The sequence below is a fragment of the Sorex fumeus genome, unplaced genomic scaffold, assembly GCF_029834395.1.
Source record: "Sorex fumeus unplaced genomic scaffold, SorFum_2.1 ptg000075l, whole genome shotgun sequence".
Lineage (NCBI taxonomy): Eukaryota > Metazoa > Chordata > Mammalia > Eulipotyphla > Soricidae > Sorex > Sorex fumeus.
The window spans coordinates 12,228,164-12,245,723 of NW_026606132.1; the positions used below are offsets into that span (position 1 = coordinate 12,228,164).

Consider the following 17,560-nt stretch of genomic DNA (forward strand, 5'->3'; position numbering starts at 1 on the left):
AGGGAGCACCATCTCCAGCGCCTTTCCTGAGGCCACTCCTGAAGTCCGGAGGGCAGCAGCTGGTGAGGCGGGCCCAAGTGAAATGTGACAACACGGAAGGAGACAGTCCACTTCCCAGACTCCGGACCCAGAGTACAACGTGGGAAAGGGTTCCACCAGCCAGCGTCAAGAGCAGCGTGGGAGCTCCTGGCTTAGTATTTAGGGGTCATGCCTTGTGGTGCTTGGGAAACCATTTGGAGTACTGGGGATTAACCTTCAGTTGGTCATCTGCAAGGCAAGAACCATCATCTCTGTGCTGTCTTTCTAGTCCAAGTTTTTGTATATATATACAAAATATATGGGCTGGAGTGATAGCACAGCAGGCAGGGTGTTTCCCTTGCATGCAGCCGACCTGGCTGACTCAGGTTCGATTCCTCTGCCCTTCTTGGAGAGCCCAGCAAGCTGCCAAGAGTATCCCGCCTACATGGCAGAGCCTAGCAAGCTACCTATGACGTATTAGATATGCCAAACACAGTAACAAGTGTCACAATGGAGACATTACTGGGCCCGCTCGAGCAAATTGATGAACAACAGGAGGACAGTGACAGTGATACATACACACACACACAATTTGTCTTGCATGTGGCCGACCTGTGTCCCTCTCAGAGAGCCCAGCAACTTACTGAGAGTATCCAGCTACTGAGAGTATCCCGCCCACACAGCAGAGCCTGGCAAGCTTCCCATGGAGTATTTGATATGCCAAAAACAGTAACAAGTCTCACAATGGAGACATTACTGGTGCCCGCGATAGCACAGCGGGTAGGGCATTCGCCTTACAAGCGGCCAACATGGCCGACCCGAGTTCGATTCCTCCGCCCCTCTCGGAGAGCCCGGCAAGCTACCGAGAGTATTCGATATGCCAGACACAGTAACAACAAAGTCTCCAATGGAGACGTTACTGGGCCCGCTCGAGCAAATCGACGATCAACGGGAGGGCCTTTAATTTTTTAAGGGCTGGAGCGGTAGCACAGCGGGTAGGGTGTCTGCCTTGCACGCAGCCAACATGGCCGACCCGAGTTCGATTCCTCCGCCCCTCTCGGAGAGCCCGGCAAGCTACCGAGAGTATTCGATATGCCAGACACAGTAACAATGGAGACGTTACTGGGCCCGCTTGAGCAAATCGATGATAAACGGGAGGGCCTCTACTTTACTCAGAGTCCTAAAGCTGATTTTCTCGGAGAGCCCGGCAAGCTACCGAGAGTACTCGATATGCCAAACACAGTAACAACAAAGTCTCCAATGGAGACGTTACTGGGCCCGCTCGAGCAAATCGACGATCAACGGGAGGGCCTTTACCTTTTACCTTTACCTTTACTGGTGCCCGCTCGAGCAAATCCATGAACAACGGGAGGACAGTGCTACAGTGCAGCAGTTAGTAAAATGAATAGGGGCCAAAGTGATAGGATAGCAAGCAGGGCATCTGCCTGGCATGTGCCGGACCTGGGTTCAATCCCTACCATGCTGTATGGGAGTTCATCAGAGTACAGTCAGGATTAAGCCCTGAGCACTGTTGGGTGTTGCCCCCTTCCCCAATAAAGTCATAACTATTTACACTACAAAATAACAAGGAAAGGCAAAAAGAAACACGGCTCTCAGGTCTTATGCAAGAGTCCTGGGTTTGATCACCTGCACCACTAGTTCATTCCCCGAGCACTGTGATGGGAGCAGCTCCTAAACACAGCTGGGGTGGGCATCAAAAGCAACGCAAGATAACTGACAGGCAATCGTGACTGGGCTATCAGAAGGGACAAGGACTTTTCTAACTACTAGGAGGACCTGGAGGAAACTGAACAAAATAACCTGGCCTTAGGATGAGTTGTAAGCAAGCAGAGCTGTAGCATGACTAGGCCCCGGGCAAGGCCCATGCTATGATCAACTCACCTTGATCTAGACGTTAAATGGGATGCGAGCGGTGGAGCGGAATACTCTCACCCTCATTACTAATGTCACGCAGAACTCTCTTCCCGCCGGGAAGTCGGAAGAACAAAAGGAGTCGCCACTCCAGAGTTAGGATTTCAAAAATCGGAGCTGAAACAGCCTCTTTGGGGACTTTGAGCAGAGTCAAAGGGCGCCTGAATAAATGCTGCTGATGCTCACGGTTTGGGAAATGCTAGTGTAGCTTGAGATTGGAAGCCGATCTTTGATGTGGGGGACTAAGGCTACCCCAAGGCAACCAGCAAACAGCAGGTGGAGACCATTGCTCTCAGCCCACAGACATGACGCCCTTCATCCACTTCCGGGTGGATTTTTAATGGGGGGAAAAGTGTGAGAGAGAAAAAAAATTGATGGAAGCTGAAGATCCTAGAAGAAGGGGGAAACCAAGATGCTTTTGCTATGTAAGCCTCAGAGTTACAAGCTGGTGAATCTCTGTGATTGACAAGGTCCCTGCAGAGTGCAGGATAGCAAAAAGGCTGCAGAGGACACAGCTTGAAAAGAAAGTAATTGTGTTCCCCAAAGAGAAAAAAAAGCCAAGTGTAAAAGGCAAATGTAAAGCAGGTCAAAGTGTTTAATCTTCAGTGTCTCCCGCATGCGCAGGATTTATCCTCGGTGTTAAACGGACATTACTGACGGCGCTGTAAACAGGCCATCGAAAATCACCCAATTAAAGTTCTTCTGTGGATGGAAGGGGAAAGAAAGGAAGTCACCCCTCTGCTACGAAGTTGGAAGGCCGCTAACACAGTCTATGAATTGTACATCTGGGCAATTAAAAGATTCTGGTGCAAATACGAGAAGTCATTAGGCAGCAGGAAGAAGAAAAAGTCAAATTATTAAACTGTTCTTGTCTCCAGAATGGGCCCAAAGGCCTCCTTTGAAAGAAGGATCATTTCACACATTCAGATTACATGCGACTCAGAGAGTGAACAGAACTTCTCAGGTCTGTAATAATCATCATCACTGAAACACAAATAACAACAGCAGGGACGTTTTCTGAGCTGCAACTTTATGTCGAAGACAGATTGACTGCATTCTGAGGATTTCTTTCTAGCACCCTCAACACACTTCAGTAAGCACTTTTTTTTCTTTTTGGGTCACACCCAGTGATGCACAGCGGTTATTCCTGGCTCTGCACTCAGGACTTACTCCTGGCAGTGCTCAAGGGACCATATATGGGATGCTGGGAATCGAACTCAGGTTGGCTGTGTGCAAGGCAAACGCCCTACTCGCTATGCTATCGCTTCAACCCCTTCAGTAAGTATTTTTAATAGTCCCGTTTGAGGGCTGAGGGTATGGCCAGTGAATTTGGACCTGCCACATCCCAGGGACCCCTGACACCACAAGTGTGGTTAATCACTGCATTCAAGGGTATAAAACCTGAACATGGCAGTCACAGCAGAGGCCAGGGAGGGGGACTTTTACTCCCCTCTTACCAGAAAGTAAATTGAGAGCCAGTGGTTAAGTAAGTTCATTTAACTTCCATTAATCTGCCTCCAGGAGTGCAGCTCTTTATCAGGACATACAACACTATCCTCTTATCATACTCGTGGTACCATTTCATTCTCTTTATGAAGTACAGTGCTAATTGCTCTTTTCCTGTTCCAGAGGTTTTATGAAAAAGCAGATTAGTTAAAAACTCGTTGATTATAGAAAAGAGATGTTTCATTCTATCAGTGTGGAAGTGTTCACTTCTTTCTCCTGGCTTCTAATGCACACACGTAAGCACTGATGGATATATGGAAATCTCTTCCAAAATTATCTTGAGTTGTGCCCGTGGGCTTCAGGTTACTGAAGAAGAAACAAATTCTACTGTGTTGACAGAAGTCCTTCTACTTCAGAGTTTCTCAAACTTGTTCTGACTGTGGTCCCATTCCAACCACGCTTCTTTCCTCTGTCCCCACACCAGTCTTCCCTAGTCTCACACCAGGACCCCAATTTCACGGGATTTTCACCTGTGGCCCCTCTGAATATCCTGGGGGCCTGCCCCTATGAGACCCTGTTGCAAAATGCCATTCTATTAAATACAAATAGAGAATTCTTTTTCACTGAATCACCTTGAAATACACAGGTACAAAGCTGTTAATGAATGGGTTTCAGTCATACAGTGTTCCATCACCCATCCCTCCAGAAGTGTACATTTCCCACTACCAATGTCACAGCGGTAGGGCGTTTGCCTTGCACCGATCCAACCGACCCGGGTTCAATTCCTCCGCCCCTCTCTCGGAGAGCCCAGCAAGCTATGGAGAGTATCTCGCCCACACGGCAAAGTCTGGCAAGCTCCCCATGACGTATTCGATATGCCAAACACAGTAACAAGTCTCATAATGGAGACGGTACTGGGTCCGCTCAAGCAAATCGATGAACAGGAGGACAGTGACAGTGAATGTCCCCTGCATGCCTCCTGTTAACCATTCCCTCCGCACCCTGCCTCTATGGCAGGCACTTTCCTTCTCTCCTCTCTCTCCTCCCCGCCCCCCCCCCCCCCCCCCGCCTTTTGGACATTATGGTTTGCAATATAGGTACTGGGAGGTTATCATGTTTGTTCCTTTACCTACTTTCAGCATGCAGTTCTTATTCAGAGTGGTCATTTCTAACGATCATTGTCATAGTGATCCCTTCTCTATCCCAACTGCCTTCTCCCCCAGCACTTGAGGCAGGCTTCCAACCAAGGACTAAACCTCCTGGCCCGTGTTTCTACTGTCCTTGGGAATTAGTCTCATACTATGCTTTTTCATATCCCACAAATGAGTGCAGTCATTCTATGTCAGTTGCTCTCCTTCTGACTCTTACTCAGCATGATACTCTAGTCTTACATGTTCCTTTAAGACCTTGGGCCCAGAGTCATAGTACAGCAGGTAGGACCCTTGCCTTGCAAGCAACTGACCCCTGTTTGATCCCCAGCAGCCCTATGTCCCCCCAAGCCTTGCCAGGAGTGATCCCTGAGTTCAGAATCAGGAGTAAGCCCTAAGCAATGACAATATGGCCCCACTCACCAAAAAAATTATAAAATGTAAAAAGATAAAGCCTCAGATACAGTCCAGGGGATAAGGTGCTCACCTTGCAGGTGGCCAGCCTGGATTCAATCCACATACTACAGAGGGTGGCCTGGTCTCCCCCAACCCCGAGAAGTGACCACTGAGCACAGAGCCAGGAGTATGCTCTGAGCACTATCAGGCACAGCCTCTAAACCCAAAACGAAATCAATAAAAGGTAAAACGGGAAAATGTGAAGTTTGTCTAAACAAAACAATAGTCACTGTTTGAGGGCAGCATCACTGGACCATCTTTTGCAGCACACCCGATGAGAAATAGCGATTTGGGGCTGGAGCGAGAGCACAGAGAGGAGAGTGTTTGCCTTGCATGAGGTCGACCCGGGTTCGATCCACGGCATCCCATATGGTCTCCCGAGCACTGCCAGGAGTAATTCCTGACTGCATGAGCCAGGAGTAACCCCTGAGCATCGCTGGGTGTGACCCAAAAGGCAAAAAGAGAAAAGAAAAAAGAAAAATAGTGATTCTCTGGAAAATATTCCAACCAAAGCGGCTCTGCTCCTGGCTGGCCCCCTGGTTGCCTGGCCCCCACACCACTCCCTAACTTCGTTTCTTTGCTTGCTCTCTCCACCTGGAAAGCTCGTAAGTGGAACTTCCAGGAGGCATCAACTTGCATTTCTTTATGTTCCTGGGCCAAAAGCAGACTCGTGGCAGTTCCCCAGGATACTGCTGGGCCCCCCAGAATCTCCAGGGAAAGAACTGTCTAGTCACTACCTCAGGGACATGCTGGAAAAGTTCCAGCTGAGAAGAAAGTTTCGGCTGTAAGGATATAAATGAACAGAAAACCAACTTCCTGTTTGGCTGGTGTTGGAGCCACACCCTGAAGTGTTCAGGGCTGACTCCTGGCTCTGTGCTCAGGACCACATGCAATGGTGTTGGGATCAAACACAGGTGTCCAGACTGAGGCTCCCGGCACCTGCTCCGCTGACGTGGGATGATTCTCTGGTGTGACGGGGCCCAGTGCCAATCGTTACAGCCCAGCGTGACCACAGAAAGGGTGGTAATGAATGTCACGGCACCACGAAAAACTGACCTCCCCCTCTCTTTCTCTTGGTCAGCATGCTAGGGAAGAAACTGTTTACAACTTAGTTCCTCTATTTCGGGGCCGTTCCGAAAGCTCTCAGCAAATAAATAATTCCCACTTTAAGTCTTAAATCAACAGGCGTTGTGAGCCATAATGAAAGACAAGTGAATGATTTTCTAGCTCTAACAAGACCAAGTTGAACTGAAAATGCCTCTCATGGGTGTGGGGCGATGGGGGTGAAAATCCAGCAGGTAGAGCACTTGACTTGCACGTGGCCATCCTGGGTTCAATCCCCAGCATTACATACGAGCCCCGCCAGGAATCATCTATGAATGCAGAGCTAGGAGTGAGACCTGAGCACCCCTGGGTAGGACCCGAAAGCCCCAAGATAATGCCTTTCAGTGGAACAGCATTTGGAATAGAACTGGCATAAAGTCATAGTCATGGGCACATACGAATGTACCTGCTCCCTCAGAAACACAAACAGGATAGAGTGAGAAAAGGAATGCCCTGCCACAGAGGCAGGGTGGGGTGGGGGGTATGCGGTGTGGGGGTGGGAGGGCTACTGGGTGGTGGTGGAGAATGGGTGGAGGGATGGGTACTCGATCACTGTATGACTGAAACCCAAGCACGAAAGTTTGTAAGTCTACAACTGTACCTCATGGTGTTTCACTAACCAAAAAAAAATTCACTGTAAACATTAAAAAATAAAATAAAATAAAATCTGCAGTTTTGCAAAAAAAAAGAAAGAAAAAGAAAAAGAAACACAGACAGAAAGGCATTATCGGACTCACTATGTGCATGTCAACTGAGTTACGAACAACAACTTACCTTTGATGAGACAATTCTGTTATCACAGAACCTCTGTGCAATGTAGGCTTCGGTCTCCGAGACTGGGTGATTGCCCACGAACACCGTGCGTGTCCCAACTCGCTTCTCTTCCCCGACACACTGACCAAAAGAAAGAGGGGGGGTCAGTTTTTCATTAAATGTCTCCAGGCTTCTACCAAACACACAATTCCTGTCTAAGCATGTCTGGCTGGAGTCTACTACAGGGAAGGAAGGGGAAAGGGGTGGTAAAAAGAGAGGGAGGGGGAAAGAGCCGGGGAGAGGGTGGGAGAGAGGGGAGGAGGGGAGAGAGGAGACGGGGTGAGATGGAGGGAGAGGGAAAGAAAGGGAGAGAAAGAGGAGGGGAGGGGAAGGGGGACAGGGAGAGCAAGAGAGAGAAAGGAAACACCTTGCTGGACATTCAAACTCCACTGAGCTCTGAGCAGCTGGCTGGGTGAAGATTAGGAAAAACGCAGCTTGAGCCAACTGCTGTGAGTCCAAGCCTGCGATGCGAAAACGCTTTAGCTCAGAAACAAGGAGTCCTGCCTCTGTGAGGCTTACTTAGGAGGCAAGGGAAACAGGAGCCTGGAGAACCCTGGGCCAGACCCCATTCCACAGCTAACAGCGGGGTGGAGGCGCACAGTGCACAAGAGCTTTTTCCCCTGATGTCACCAAACCCACGAGCTCTGGGTCTTTCAGAGACTTTTGATCAGTAGAATTGTTCCAGTAAAAAATGGACCCCACAGGAATTTGCAGGCCCAATGAATGGCCTTAGAGAGCGTGATTCCTCTGCAGAGAAAGTACGAGGCGGGGAGGGGGCACAGAACAAGACGATGATGATGACAACGACGACAACGACAGGACTGGTGGCAGATTTCGGCTTTTAACTCAGAAATCTTACAAAAGAATATATTCCACTTATAACTTGAAGTAATAAATGCTAATGGCTATTGCAAAATTGCGGCTATTTTCCCTTTTCATACCTTTTACACATCACAATTATTCAACACTGTGAACGTATTCAGAAATAAGTGCAGTTGAAAAAAACGAAGTATGCCAGAGAAACTCCTTTTCCTGTCCGTTTTCTTTCAACTGCAGGATCTCAAGCATTGCAGCAAAATGCTCATCTATGGGAGGTCAGGCTGGGAGGATCTAATTTACTTGACAACAACCAATGAGGCCAACCATGTCCATTTCTTTCCCCGTCAGCACCCAGAACGCAAAGCACTTTTCAACACAAAATAATGACTTGTAAGCACACAGACCCGAAGCATAGGGGATGCTTTTGCTTCTGTTAAGCGAATGATCAAGGATGTCCTCCCAGGGCTGCCGTTGATTTTTTGGTTTTTCAAGAAGACAATCTTCGGGTCCGGAGTGATAGTACAGCAGGTAGGGCCTTGCACACGGCCGACCTGGGTTCAATCCCCGGCATCCCATATGGTCCCCCAAGCACTGCCAGAAGTAATTTCTGAATGCAGAGCCAGTAGTAACCCCTGAGCATCGCTAGGTGTGACCCCCCCCAAAAAAAAAAGACAATCTCCAATTTCTCAGACCCTAGTGTTCAAACGTCTCCTTTCTCACACAGAGCCCCCAAATCCACTTTATGTTTTAAAAAGTAGATTTGTTCACTGAACTCACAACTTTATTGGCTGATTTCCATTGAATTTCTTTTATTTAAACGGGTCCCACTGATTTCAAATCTGGCGAATCTCCCTTAATGGTACTGTATTATGACGTCTAAAATGACGAGATATTTAATTCCAAAGAAGTATGAGAGAAACCAGTAGCTGTTTATTTGTGTCCACTGTCCCTTATTTTTAAAATTTATTTTTTAAGTGAAGGAAGATATGTTTTGTTTTGTTTTTTTGTGCGTTTTGGCACCATACCCAGTGGTGCTCAGAAATTACTCCTGGTGAGCTGGGGGAGGGGGGCAGGGGGGCATAATCGAACCCTGGTAAATGCCCTCCCTGATTTACTATGACCCTAGCGCCCCCCCCCCCAGGTAAAATACTTTCATTTAAACAAATTTACTTAGAGAAATGTGAAGAGAGGGAGAGAGCAGGAGGGAGGGAGGGAGGGAGGGAGAGAGAGAGAAAGAGAGAGAGAGAGAGAGAAAACAGATCCAAGCCAAATTCCAGGATGGACAATGAGCCTTTTTAAAAAAAACGTTTATTTTGATTTTTAAAAGAAAAGTCTATTTTCTTTTACAAATAAAAATTTTTAAGTTGCATTGGGGAGACCACACCCAACATGGCCCAGGGGCTACTCGTGGCTCTATGCTCGAATGACCCCTGATGGGGTTCAAGGGACCATACGGGGTGCCAGGGAAGGAACCAGACTTAACCTCCTGCAAGGCAAGCATCTCCCCACTGTACTCTCTGGCCCCCTAATTGATAAAGAAAACTCTCACGCTGAGCAAAGATATAACAGTTAGTATGTGCCTGGCCCTATACACTACTTAACCCGCGTTCAATGCCTGGTACCCCATGTTCCCCTGAGCATCCCGGGTGTACCCCTAGGGGCCCCTGACACTGGTGAGGTGTAGCCCTCAGGTGGCACAGATACCCCCAGCACTGCAGGGCCCAAACAGCACGCATCCTTGAGCCCTCGGGTGGAATCCCCAGATTCACCAAGAATTACAAGTGAGGACCCAAGCATCCTGCACACTGCTTGGGAGGTATCCCCGCCCTCCCTAAAAGAAAATAATTCTCCATTGTAAAATGTGGGCTGGAGCAGTAGCATAGCACGTGGGCAGTTTTCCTTGCATGCTGCCAATCTGGGTTCAATCCCCGGCATCCCGTATGGTCTCCCCAAGTGGTTGAGTAATTCCTGAGGGCAGAGCCAAGATAACCCCCTGAGCACAGCTGGGTGTGATTCACTCCGTACACACCAAAATAAATAAATAAAATATTCTTAACTATGTAGCCGGAGAGATGTCCCTTCCTTTTGATAATCTAGTTTTAAGGTCAACGATATCCATCTCTATATTTGCTACACAATCATCTGAAGGGAGAGCACTTAAAACTTGGACAGTGCTTAGAACTTGCTATTTTTAACACGGGCTGAATTCTTGGGCCTGATATAGATCTCACCGGGAAAATAAATAAGGACTCCTCCTACCCCATCATGGAGTGGCTATTGACCACGTGCTATAACATTCTCACATAAACTCATGAAATCATGGTTTCCATAGGGGCCGAAGAGGGGGAGGGGGTGTCCTTCCAAATCCGAGATGAATCAGCAGCAAAGCAAATGCGATCCACAGAGGTGGGACTAATTTCGATGACGTGTACAGAAACTGCTGAGGTCTTTTTTGGCCTGGGTGGAGGCCCATGGGACACTCTGGCCACGACTGTCTGGAAAGAGTCTCCGCAGATCAGCTGTGCGCCAAGCCAGGCCCGGGCTGCGGCGAGGACAAGGCACCCGGATGAGTAGGGCAACTTGCAAACAGTTCCTGGAAGCCTGTAAACAAGCACTTCAGCAGAAAGACAGATTATACACCCTGATGCCGAGAGTCTCAGCTCTGCAAGACCTGATGCAAGCTCACGCTGCTCCCTGGCCTGGCCTGCCGGGGACATGTGCCCTGCACCAAATCTGGGATGTGCTGGTTCCATGATGCACGGAGGAGCGACCCTTATAAGGCAGGTGTTCACCTCGCTCGGGTTCAAAGGGGGAAGACACAAAGCCAAGAGTGGAGGGTCAGTGGAACGGGATGTGTCCTGCGCCCCAGTACCGATTGTTCCGCACCCCGCGGTGAACAGGGCACTGCTTAAAAAAAGAATGAGCATGACTCCAATTGGGAACTGGCTTCACCTTCCTCCGCCCACAGGTCATTCCATTCCAGAGATCAAAAGGAAGTGCTGAGCATCAGAGGCTCCCTAGGTACACAAAAGCTGGATGAAATCCCCACATTTGAATAGCAGCATGGAGGGATTTAGGCAGCACTTTCCCTGGTCTCGCCTCTCTCTGATCTTCTTCGAAGAGGGCTTCCGGGCCTTTTATCTCCAGTAAATTGGAGAAAATGAATTGCGATGGCTGGGCAGGAAGATGGGCAGGGGTGCGGAGCCTGGCCCTTATCGTCAGATAAGGAAACGAGGCCTGAGAGAGAAGTGATAGGAAGTCCAACTCCTGAAGGCTTCTGGGGAAAAAAAAACGGGGTCGAGTCTCCTCAGCCCTGGCAGGTGTGGCCCTGGAACCGCTGCCACAGCTGGGCTGGGGTGGGCTGAAGTCAGTGACGCCCCCTGCACCTGTTTCCTCCTCAACTCTGAGGAGCCTGCAATTTCTGCTGGAATTTGCTGCAATTCTGTAACACGTTGTGGTTCATAGAAAAATGATGCTGGCTAACCTTGCGTAAATTCACTGTCATTTTCCACTTGCTGCCGATGGAGAGTGTTAAAATAGTGGTTTTTAGTGAGTGAGAATCTGGGTTGACATGGGTGTCTCTCCCAGAACAGGACACAGAAGTGTTTATTTCCCAGGTGGATGGCATGCAGAGCGGTCAGGGTGGGCGGGAAGGGGTCCGGCCATCTTATAATGGATTCAAGTTTGAATTCAGTAAGAGGCCTACCTGTGAGACCAGGTGATGCCCATGAGACTTGCCAGGGGCGAGGCCCTGGGCTCAATCCCTATCACCTACCCCCCCTACACACACACACCAGGAGTGTCTGTGTTCAAAAGTGTCTCCAGTTCCCATCCAAATATCCTCAGGAAAACCAGGCTTGAATTTTGTCCATGCCAGAAATTGAACTCAGTGTGTCTCAGGTGCAGGGCAAGCCACAACCCCGGCCCAAGGGATCAGAGCAAAGGGGGGGGGGGGTCTTTTTGTTGCTGTTACTGAAATATACTTGCCTGATTCTCCTTTCATGAAATTATTCACTACAGTAGAAAGTATGTAAACACATTTCTACGCATATTAATAATGCCTGAATTAACAGAGAAAAATTTTCATTCTCAGAATAAAAAGCGTCCCTTTGCATTCCTGATTCACAGTTCTTCTGTAAACTGAATATTGTTTTTAAAAACTCAAACCATTTATACAATCACACAGTCTCTCAATAAAACATCAGGGTGAAACAATACTGCCATTAAATTACTATTATCTTAAAATTCCAATCCAGAGCTAGTCAAAAGAGAGTGCCAGGGGAAAAAAAAAAAACCAAGAACAGAGAAGGCTGTTCAAAATACAAATTTTGTTTTCGTTGCCTCTACAGCAACAACTCAGTAAGAAATTGCGAACAAAAAGCTGGAGAGAGTACAAGGCACTTTTCTTGCATGCAGCCCACCCAGGGTCTATTCTTGGTACCACCAGGGGTCCTGGCTGAGATCAGAGCCAGCAACAGTCCCTGCGGGTCACACCCCCCTCCAGCCCAGGAAAGCATCAAGTGGAATCAGAGTCAATGTAGCATCTCCATAGGATCGTCAATGGCCCATCCCTCCATCACAATCACAGACAAATTGATCACTTAGCCAATGATCAGTTCACCTTCATTTTTGGCTTGAAATCTAATGCCAAATGCCCCATCTTTTGTGTAATATTTAATTTATTTATTGCTGGGGGGGGGGTCACATCGAGCGATGCTCAGCAATCATTTCTGGCTGTGCTTGGTGGCGGGGGGGCTGGGGTGGGGTGGGGATAGGGCATACAGGATGCCAGCAATCCAACCCGGGTCAGCCTCGTGCAGCGCAAACACCCTACCCACCGTCCCATCGCTCCGGCCCCATGTGTAATATGTTATATTTAATTTCCATTTTCTAAGAAGCTCCCCAGGTGACAATCCTGATCTGCAGTCAGAGCTGAGATTTTCGGATACAGGATTTCTCTGTGCCTTAGCCCCTAACTGCTTACAAGTTTCTCCAAGAGCAGCCTCGATCACGCCTAGACTATTTTTTTTAAGTCGTGAAGGAATTTAAACCTGCTTTATGAGAGGGTAAATATACAAATAACCCCCTGAATGGTGAGCCAGCCATTTTAACAGGCTCAGAAAATGAAGTTTTCTTTCAATGGTAAAATTTGCCTCGGGCTAATCTCCTACTGATTATGCAGATCTCTGATAACGCACGGTTCCACAGACAACTGACAGAGACTTGGGGTGGCAGCAAAGCACTGATGCCATCCTGGATATACAGCATTATTTTTTATTGGTCGGGCTATTCGGTGGGCTACTAAAGGAACTGGAAATTTCTTTGCTCAAGGGCTGGAGAGATGGTATAGGAAGGAAGGCACCTGCCTTGCATGCAGTGCCAGCAGCTGCATCCCTGGGTTCAAATCCCCAGTCCCGCATATGGTCTCTGACTCCCAGGGGTGACTTTCTGAGCACAATGCCAATAGTCCCTGAGCACCAACAGATGTGGCCCCGAACTCCAACTGCCCCTCCGAAGAACATACATGTTTATAATCTCTTATTCAAGGGCATATATGGCTCCAGGATGAAATACAATAATCTTCACACATTTTCCTCTTATGGTGGTGGGAAGGTGCTCCGTGGTGGGATTGGTGTTTGAATATTAAATGGAATGAATTACTGTGAGCAACTCATAAAAATAGCACTTTTAGCACTTTCCTCCCTTTGTTCATCGATTTGCTTGAGCGGGCACCAGTAACGTCTTCATTGTGAGACTTGCTTTACTGTTTTTGGCATATCGAATACCCCACGGGTAGCTTGCCAGGCTGTGCCGTGTGGGCAGGATACTCTCGGTAGCTTTCTGAGCTCTCTGAGATGGATGGAAGAATTGAACCCAGTTGGTCGTGTGCAAGGCAAACGCCCTAGTTGCTGTGCTATTGCACCAGCCCAAGAGAGTTTAGGGAACACCTGAGAACAGTGAGAATATGCCATTCTGTATCCTGACCAGGTTCTGATTCCAAAAGTGAATGCATATGTTGAAACTCATAGTACACCTAAGATAAAACATTGGAGTGGTTGAATTTAAATTTTCATTGGAGTGGTTGAGATTAAATTTTCAGTTCTATAAAATAAACAAGCGCAAAAGGAAAAGTGTTCAAACTGCCAGGGTATGAGATAGCTCAGAGGTTGGGAGCATGTTTTGTCTGTGAGAACCCCAGATCCAATCCCTAGCACTAAACTGGCCCCCAAGAACTGAGGCAGGTCTCATCCCAGAGCACCACTGGGTGTGGCCCCCAAACAAAAAAAATAACAAATAACCTTACTGAAAATCAAAACTGGATAGTAAGAGAGACAGTAAGCCTGAGGGTAAGACACTGGCCTGGCAAAGTTCAAGGCGGACCCTGACTTGATCCCTGGCACCAATATGGTTCCCTGGGGAGAGCCATGCCTAAGCCCCAAGCAATGCTGGGTGTAGCCCCAAACAAACAAAATCTGAAAATTGGGCCAGTGGCAGTATGTCAGAAATGCCCTTCCCCCAGCTCCACCTGAACACTGGGCAATGATTTAAAACCTCTGCACACCAACCCCAAAGCTATTTTCTTCCCTGAAGCACTAGTATTTTTCAACAGCATAACCAGTCTTTAAAAGGTCACATTAACTCCGAAGTGAAAGGGAATGCATTTCATCAAAATTTCAGGGATTCGTATGTTTCCAAAATTCAAGATTGCTGTATGAAAGCGGGAGGGCTAGGTGCAAGGAGGGGTTCACTGTGTGTCTGAGGGTAGTTGCAGTGTATTAAGCTTGGTAGTTAAAATTGATACAATGTATTCAGTGGTCAGATTGCTCAGGTTCCCAAGCCACTCCATTATAACGAGCCGGGGAAAAAGAATCTTGATGTGTAATTTATAGTCTTAACTCTAAAATAAGCCTGGAAATTGCACTTATCAGATTCCGCTTTTACTGCATCTTCTTAAGTGATTAAGCTGTCTCCTTCCTTCACAAAGCAGGGCATTTTGTGTTGTCTTGCCTTGAGAGAGAAATTCCAGTGATATTAACCCCCAACTCTCAATCGCCCGATCAAAGGACTATTGGAAATCCAAAGAACACCTCCAGATCCAAAGACTGTCTCTAATTAAACACTGCCCTGTCGGCAGCATACTTAATTGAATAGAAACTGCTATAGGAAATGTCCTACCAGGACAAACACCTAGATCAGCAGGCACGGGCAGTGATTGTGAAGGCTGGGATCAGAAAAGCGCAGGGAAACTTGCATTATCTAAATGTGATCTAGTGCTTTTCATTTCACTCAAGACCATCAGTTCTGACTGTTCTCTCCGTCACCCTGCCGTGCCCTCACTCCACCTCTCAACATCCCAACCCCCCCCCCCCCCCCGCCCGGCCAACAATCACAAAGCAACCAAGAAAGGGCTCCAAAGATGAAACGGGGCTTCCCTATAAAACGGCTAACCCAGGACTGGTAGATCGGCAAGTCTGCTGGCACAGAGTGATGCAAGATTCTAAGAGGAACGTGTGTTTTAATGCTTCAGAGATTCTTCCATTTATAGAAAGTAACCTGAGACCCGTGTAAAGTTCAGGCTGGAGCTCGGAGATTCCACTCCCCCTCACACACAAGCTGAACTTCCAGGGGCGCTGAGCCCACAGACCGACACGCACTCACCAACGACTTTTCACCGCCACCCTCCACCGCGGCACGCCACCTTGCATTCCAAAGGCTTAACAGCAAACGCAATCCAAAAACGGGGAGGCAGGGAGACCCGAAAGCTACAGGGAAACAGTGAGGTTGGCGAGCTGAGCCCGGCATTTGCCAAGGCTCTCTCGGGGAAATAAGATAAAATAGACACCAACACAAATAGAAAGTACAAAGCAAGCCCCAGGATGGCCGAAGCCCAGGCTGGTGGAAGAGAGAGAGAGGGAACAAAACATAGATCGCAAACCTGGGACGCAGGCGGGTTCGGTGGGGCCAGCTGCATATCGACAGGTGAAAGTCTGCTAGGACAATGGCATCTGAGTCGCAGCTGCACGCTGCTGATCACCAGGCAACTTGCACCAACCCCTGTGATCCTCCCGAAGTGGCCCAGGATTTGGGAAGGCAGCCAACTGTGGCTTGCCAGAAGACGCACTTGGGAGAGAGGCAGCGAAGGAAGCACAAGAAGCCCGGGTCGGCTGTGATGGAACAGCCGGGGCTCCTGCCCACTTTTGAACTGAGTTTTATGATTTTCTGCTCCGGACTTCATTGGCCAGTTTGGTTACCACCTCCTTGCCAGATACACGGTGGGCAAATCAAATCTTTTCCTTTCTCAAGGTTACCCTCTCACTTGGTGGCTTCTTGGGCTGTGCAGAGGGCGTACTTTTTTTTTTCCTTTTTAACTCTAAAATGGTTCAACTTCTTCCTTTTATTGTGGGGGCTTCTTGTAATGGTTTTAAAAGAACAATGGCCAAAACTCATACCAAAAAGTTCTGGTCTTGGGGCTGGAGCGATAGCACAGCAGGTAGAATGTTTGCCTTGCACGCGGCCAATCTGAGTTCGATCCCTAGCATCCCATACTGTCGCCCAAGCACCGCCAGGAGTAATTAATTCCTGAGTGCAGAGCCAGGAGTATTCCCAGGTGCGAGCTACACCCCCCCCCCAAAAAAAAGAAGTTCTGGTATTGTTTTCGAGCTGGGAAATTTATACACTCAGGGTATTCCTTAACCTGTTTTGAGCTTGTCTGTGTGCCTTAGGGGGACAGCCCAAAGCACGCAGATCTGACTTTCCCAGCATGCTTTACTAAGGATGATGCTTTCATCACTCGGTTCTCCAAACAAAAATTATGGCATTTGCTTGGGCTTATTTCGAGGCTTTGAGTACTGCTGCACTGGTAATTGTCCTTTTCCTTAACACTTTGAAGTGAGCAGGTCCTGGTTGCTTGGCAGTCATTAGTAGATCACGTGACACTCTTCCTCATTCCTCTCCCAAAGATGTGGTCTGCCTTTGGACTTTTTGGTTCGAAAGGATTGATCTTTTAAAATACTAGGATCGGGGGGCTGGAGCCATACCATAGCGGGTAGGGCATTTGCCTTGCACGCGGCCGACCTGGGTTCGATTCCCAGCATCCCATATGGTCCCCTGAGCACTGCCAGGAGTGATTCCTGAGTGCAGAGCCAGGAATAACCCCTGTGCATTGCCAGGTATGGTCCCAAAAGCAAAATAAAATAAATAAATAAAATACTAGGATCGGGGCTGGAGCAATAGCACAGCAGGTAGGGCATTTGCCTTGCATGCGGCCGACACAGGTTCGATCCCTGACATCCCATATGGTCCCCCAAGCAACGTCAGGAGTAATTCCTGAGTGCAGAACCAGGAGTAACCCCTGAACATCGCTGGGTGTGACCCAAAAGAACCAAAAAAAAAAGGAAAAAGAGGAAAATACTAGGATCTTGGACCAGAAGAAATAACAAAAAGGTTCAGCTGCTTGCCTGGTATTCTGTAGAACCAAGTTTTCTCACAGGTACTGCAGAATGTCCCAAGAGCACAGCCAGGGGTCACTCCTGAGCACAAAGGCAGGAACAGCCTCCAAATACCTCCAGGTTAGACCACAAACCAAGAGTAATAAGGTAAAAGAAATTAAATGCTACTGATCTTTCATTGTATAGCATTATCTCCTCCTCTTGGAAAGTTCCTTTCTGACTCAATGAATGGAATAAATAAGAGCTGGGACCTAATATGGAACTTTGGATAAAAATCCAAGTGCGTTATTGATTGCAGGCAAGTTAAGAGTGGAAGTGATACAAACTAGGTATTGCTGTAATACATCAAGTACCCCCGATGGCCAGAAAGTGACT

General features: G+C 48.1%; 1 protein-coding gene across 4 annotated transcripts in view; it reads right to left on the reverse strand.

The window, feature by feature from the left end:
• Positions 1–17,560, reverse strand: part of ATP11C (ATPase phospholipid transporting 11C) — a 219,852-nt gene that overhangs the window by 106,887 nt on the left and 95,405 nt on the right. For all 4 annotated transcript variants that reach the window (XM_056130195.1, XM_056130193.1, XM_056130194.1 and 1 more), the window contains exon 2: positions 6,879–6,998. In XM_056130195.1, the coding sequence (XP_055986170.1) occupies positions 6,879–6,998 (120 nt within the window). The remainder of the gene's footprint in view (positions 1–6,878; positions 6,999–17,560) is intronic.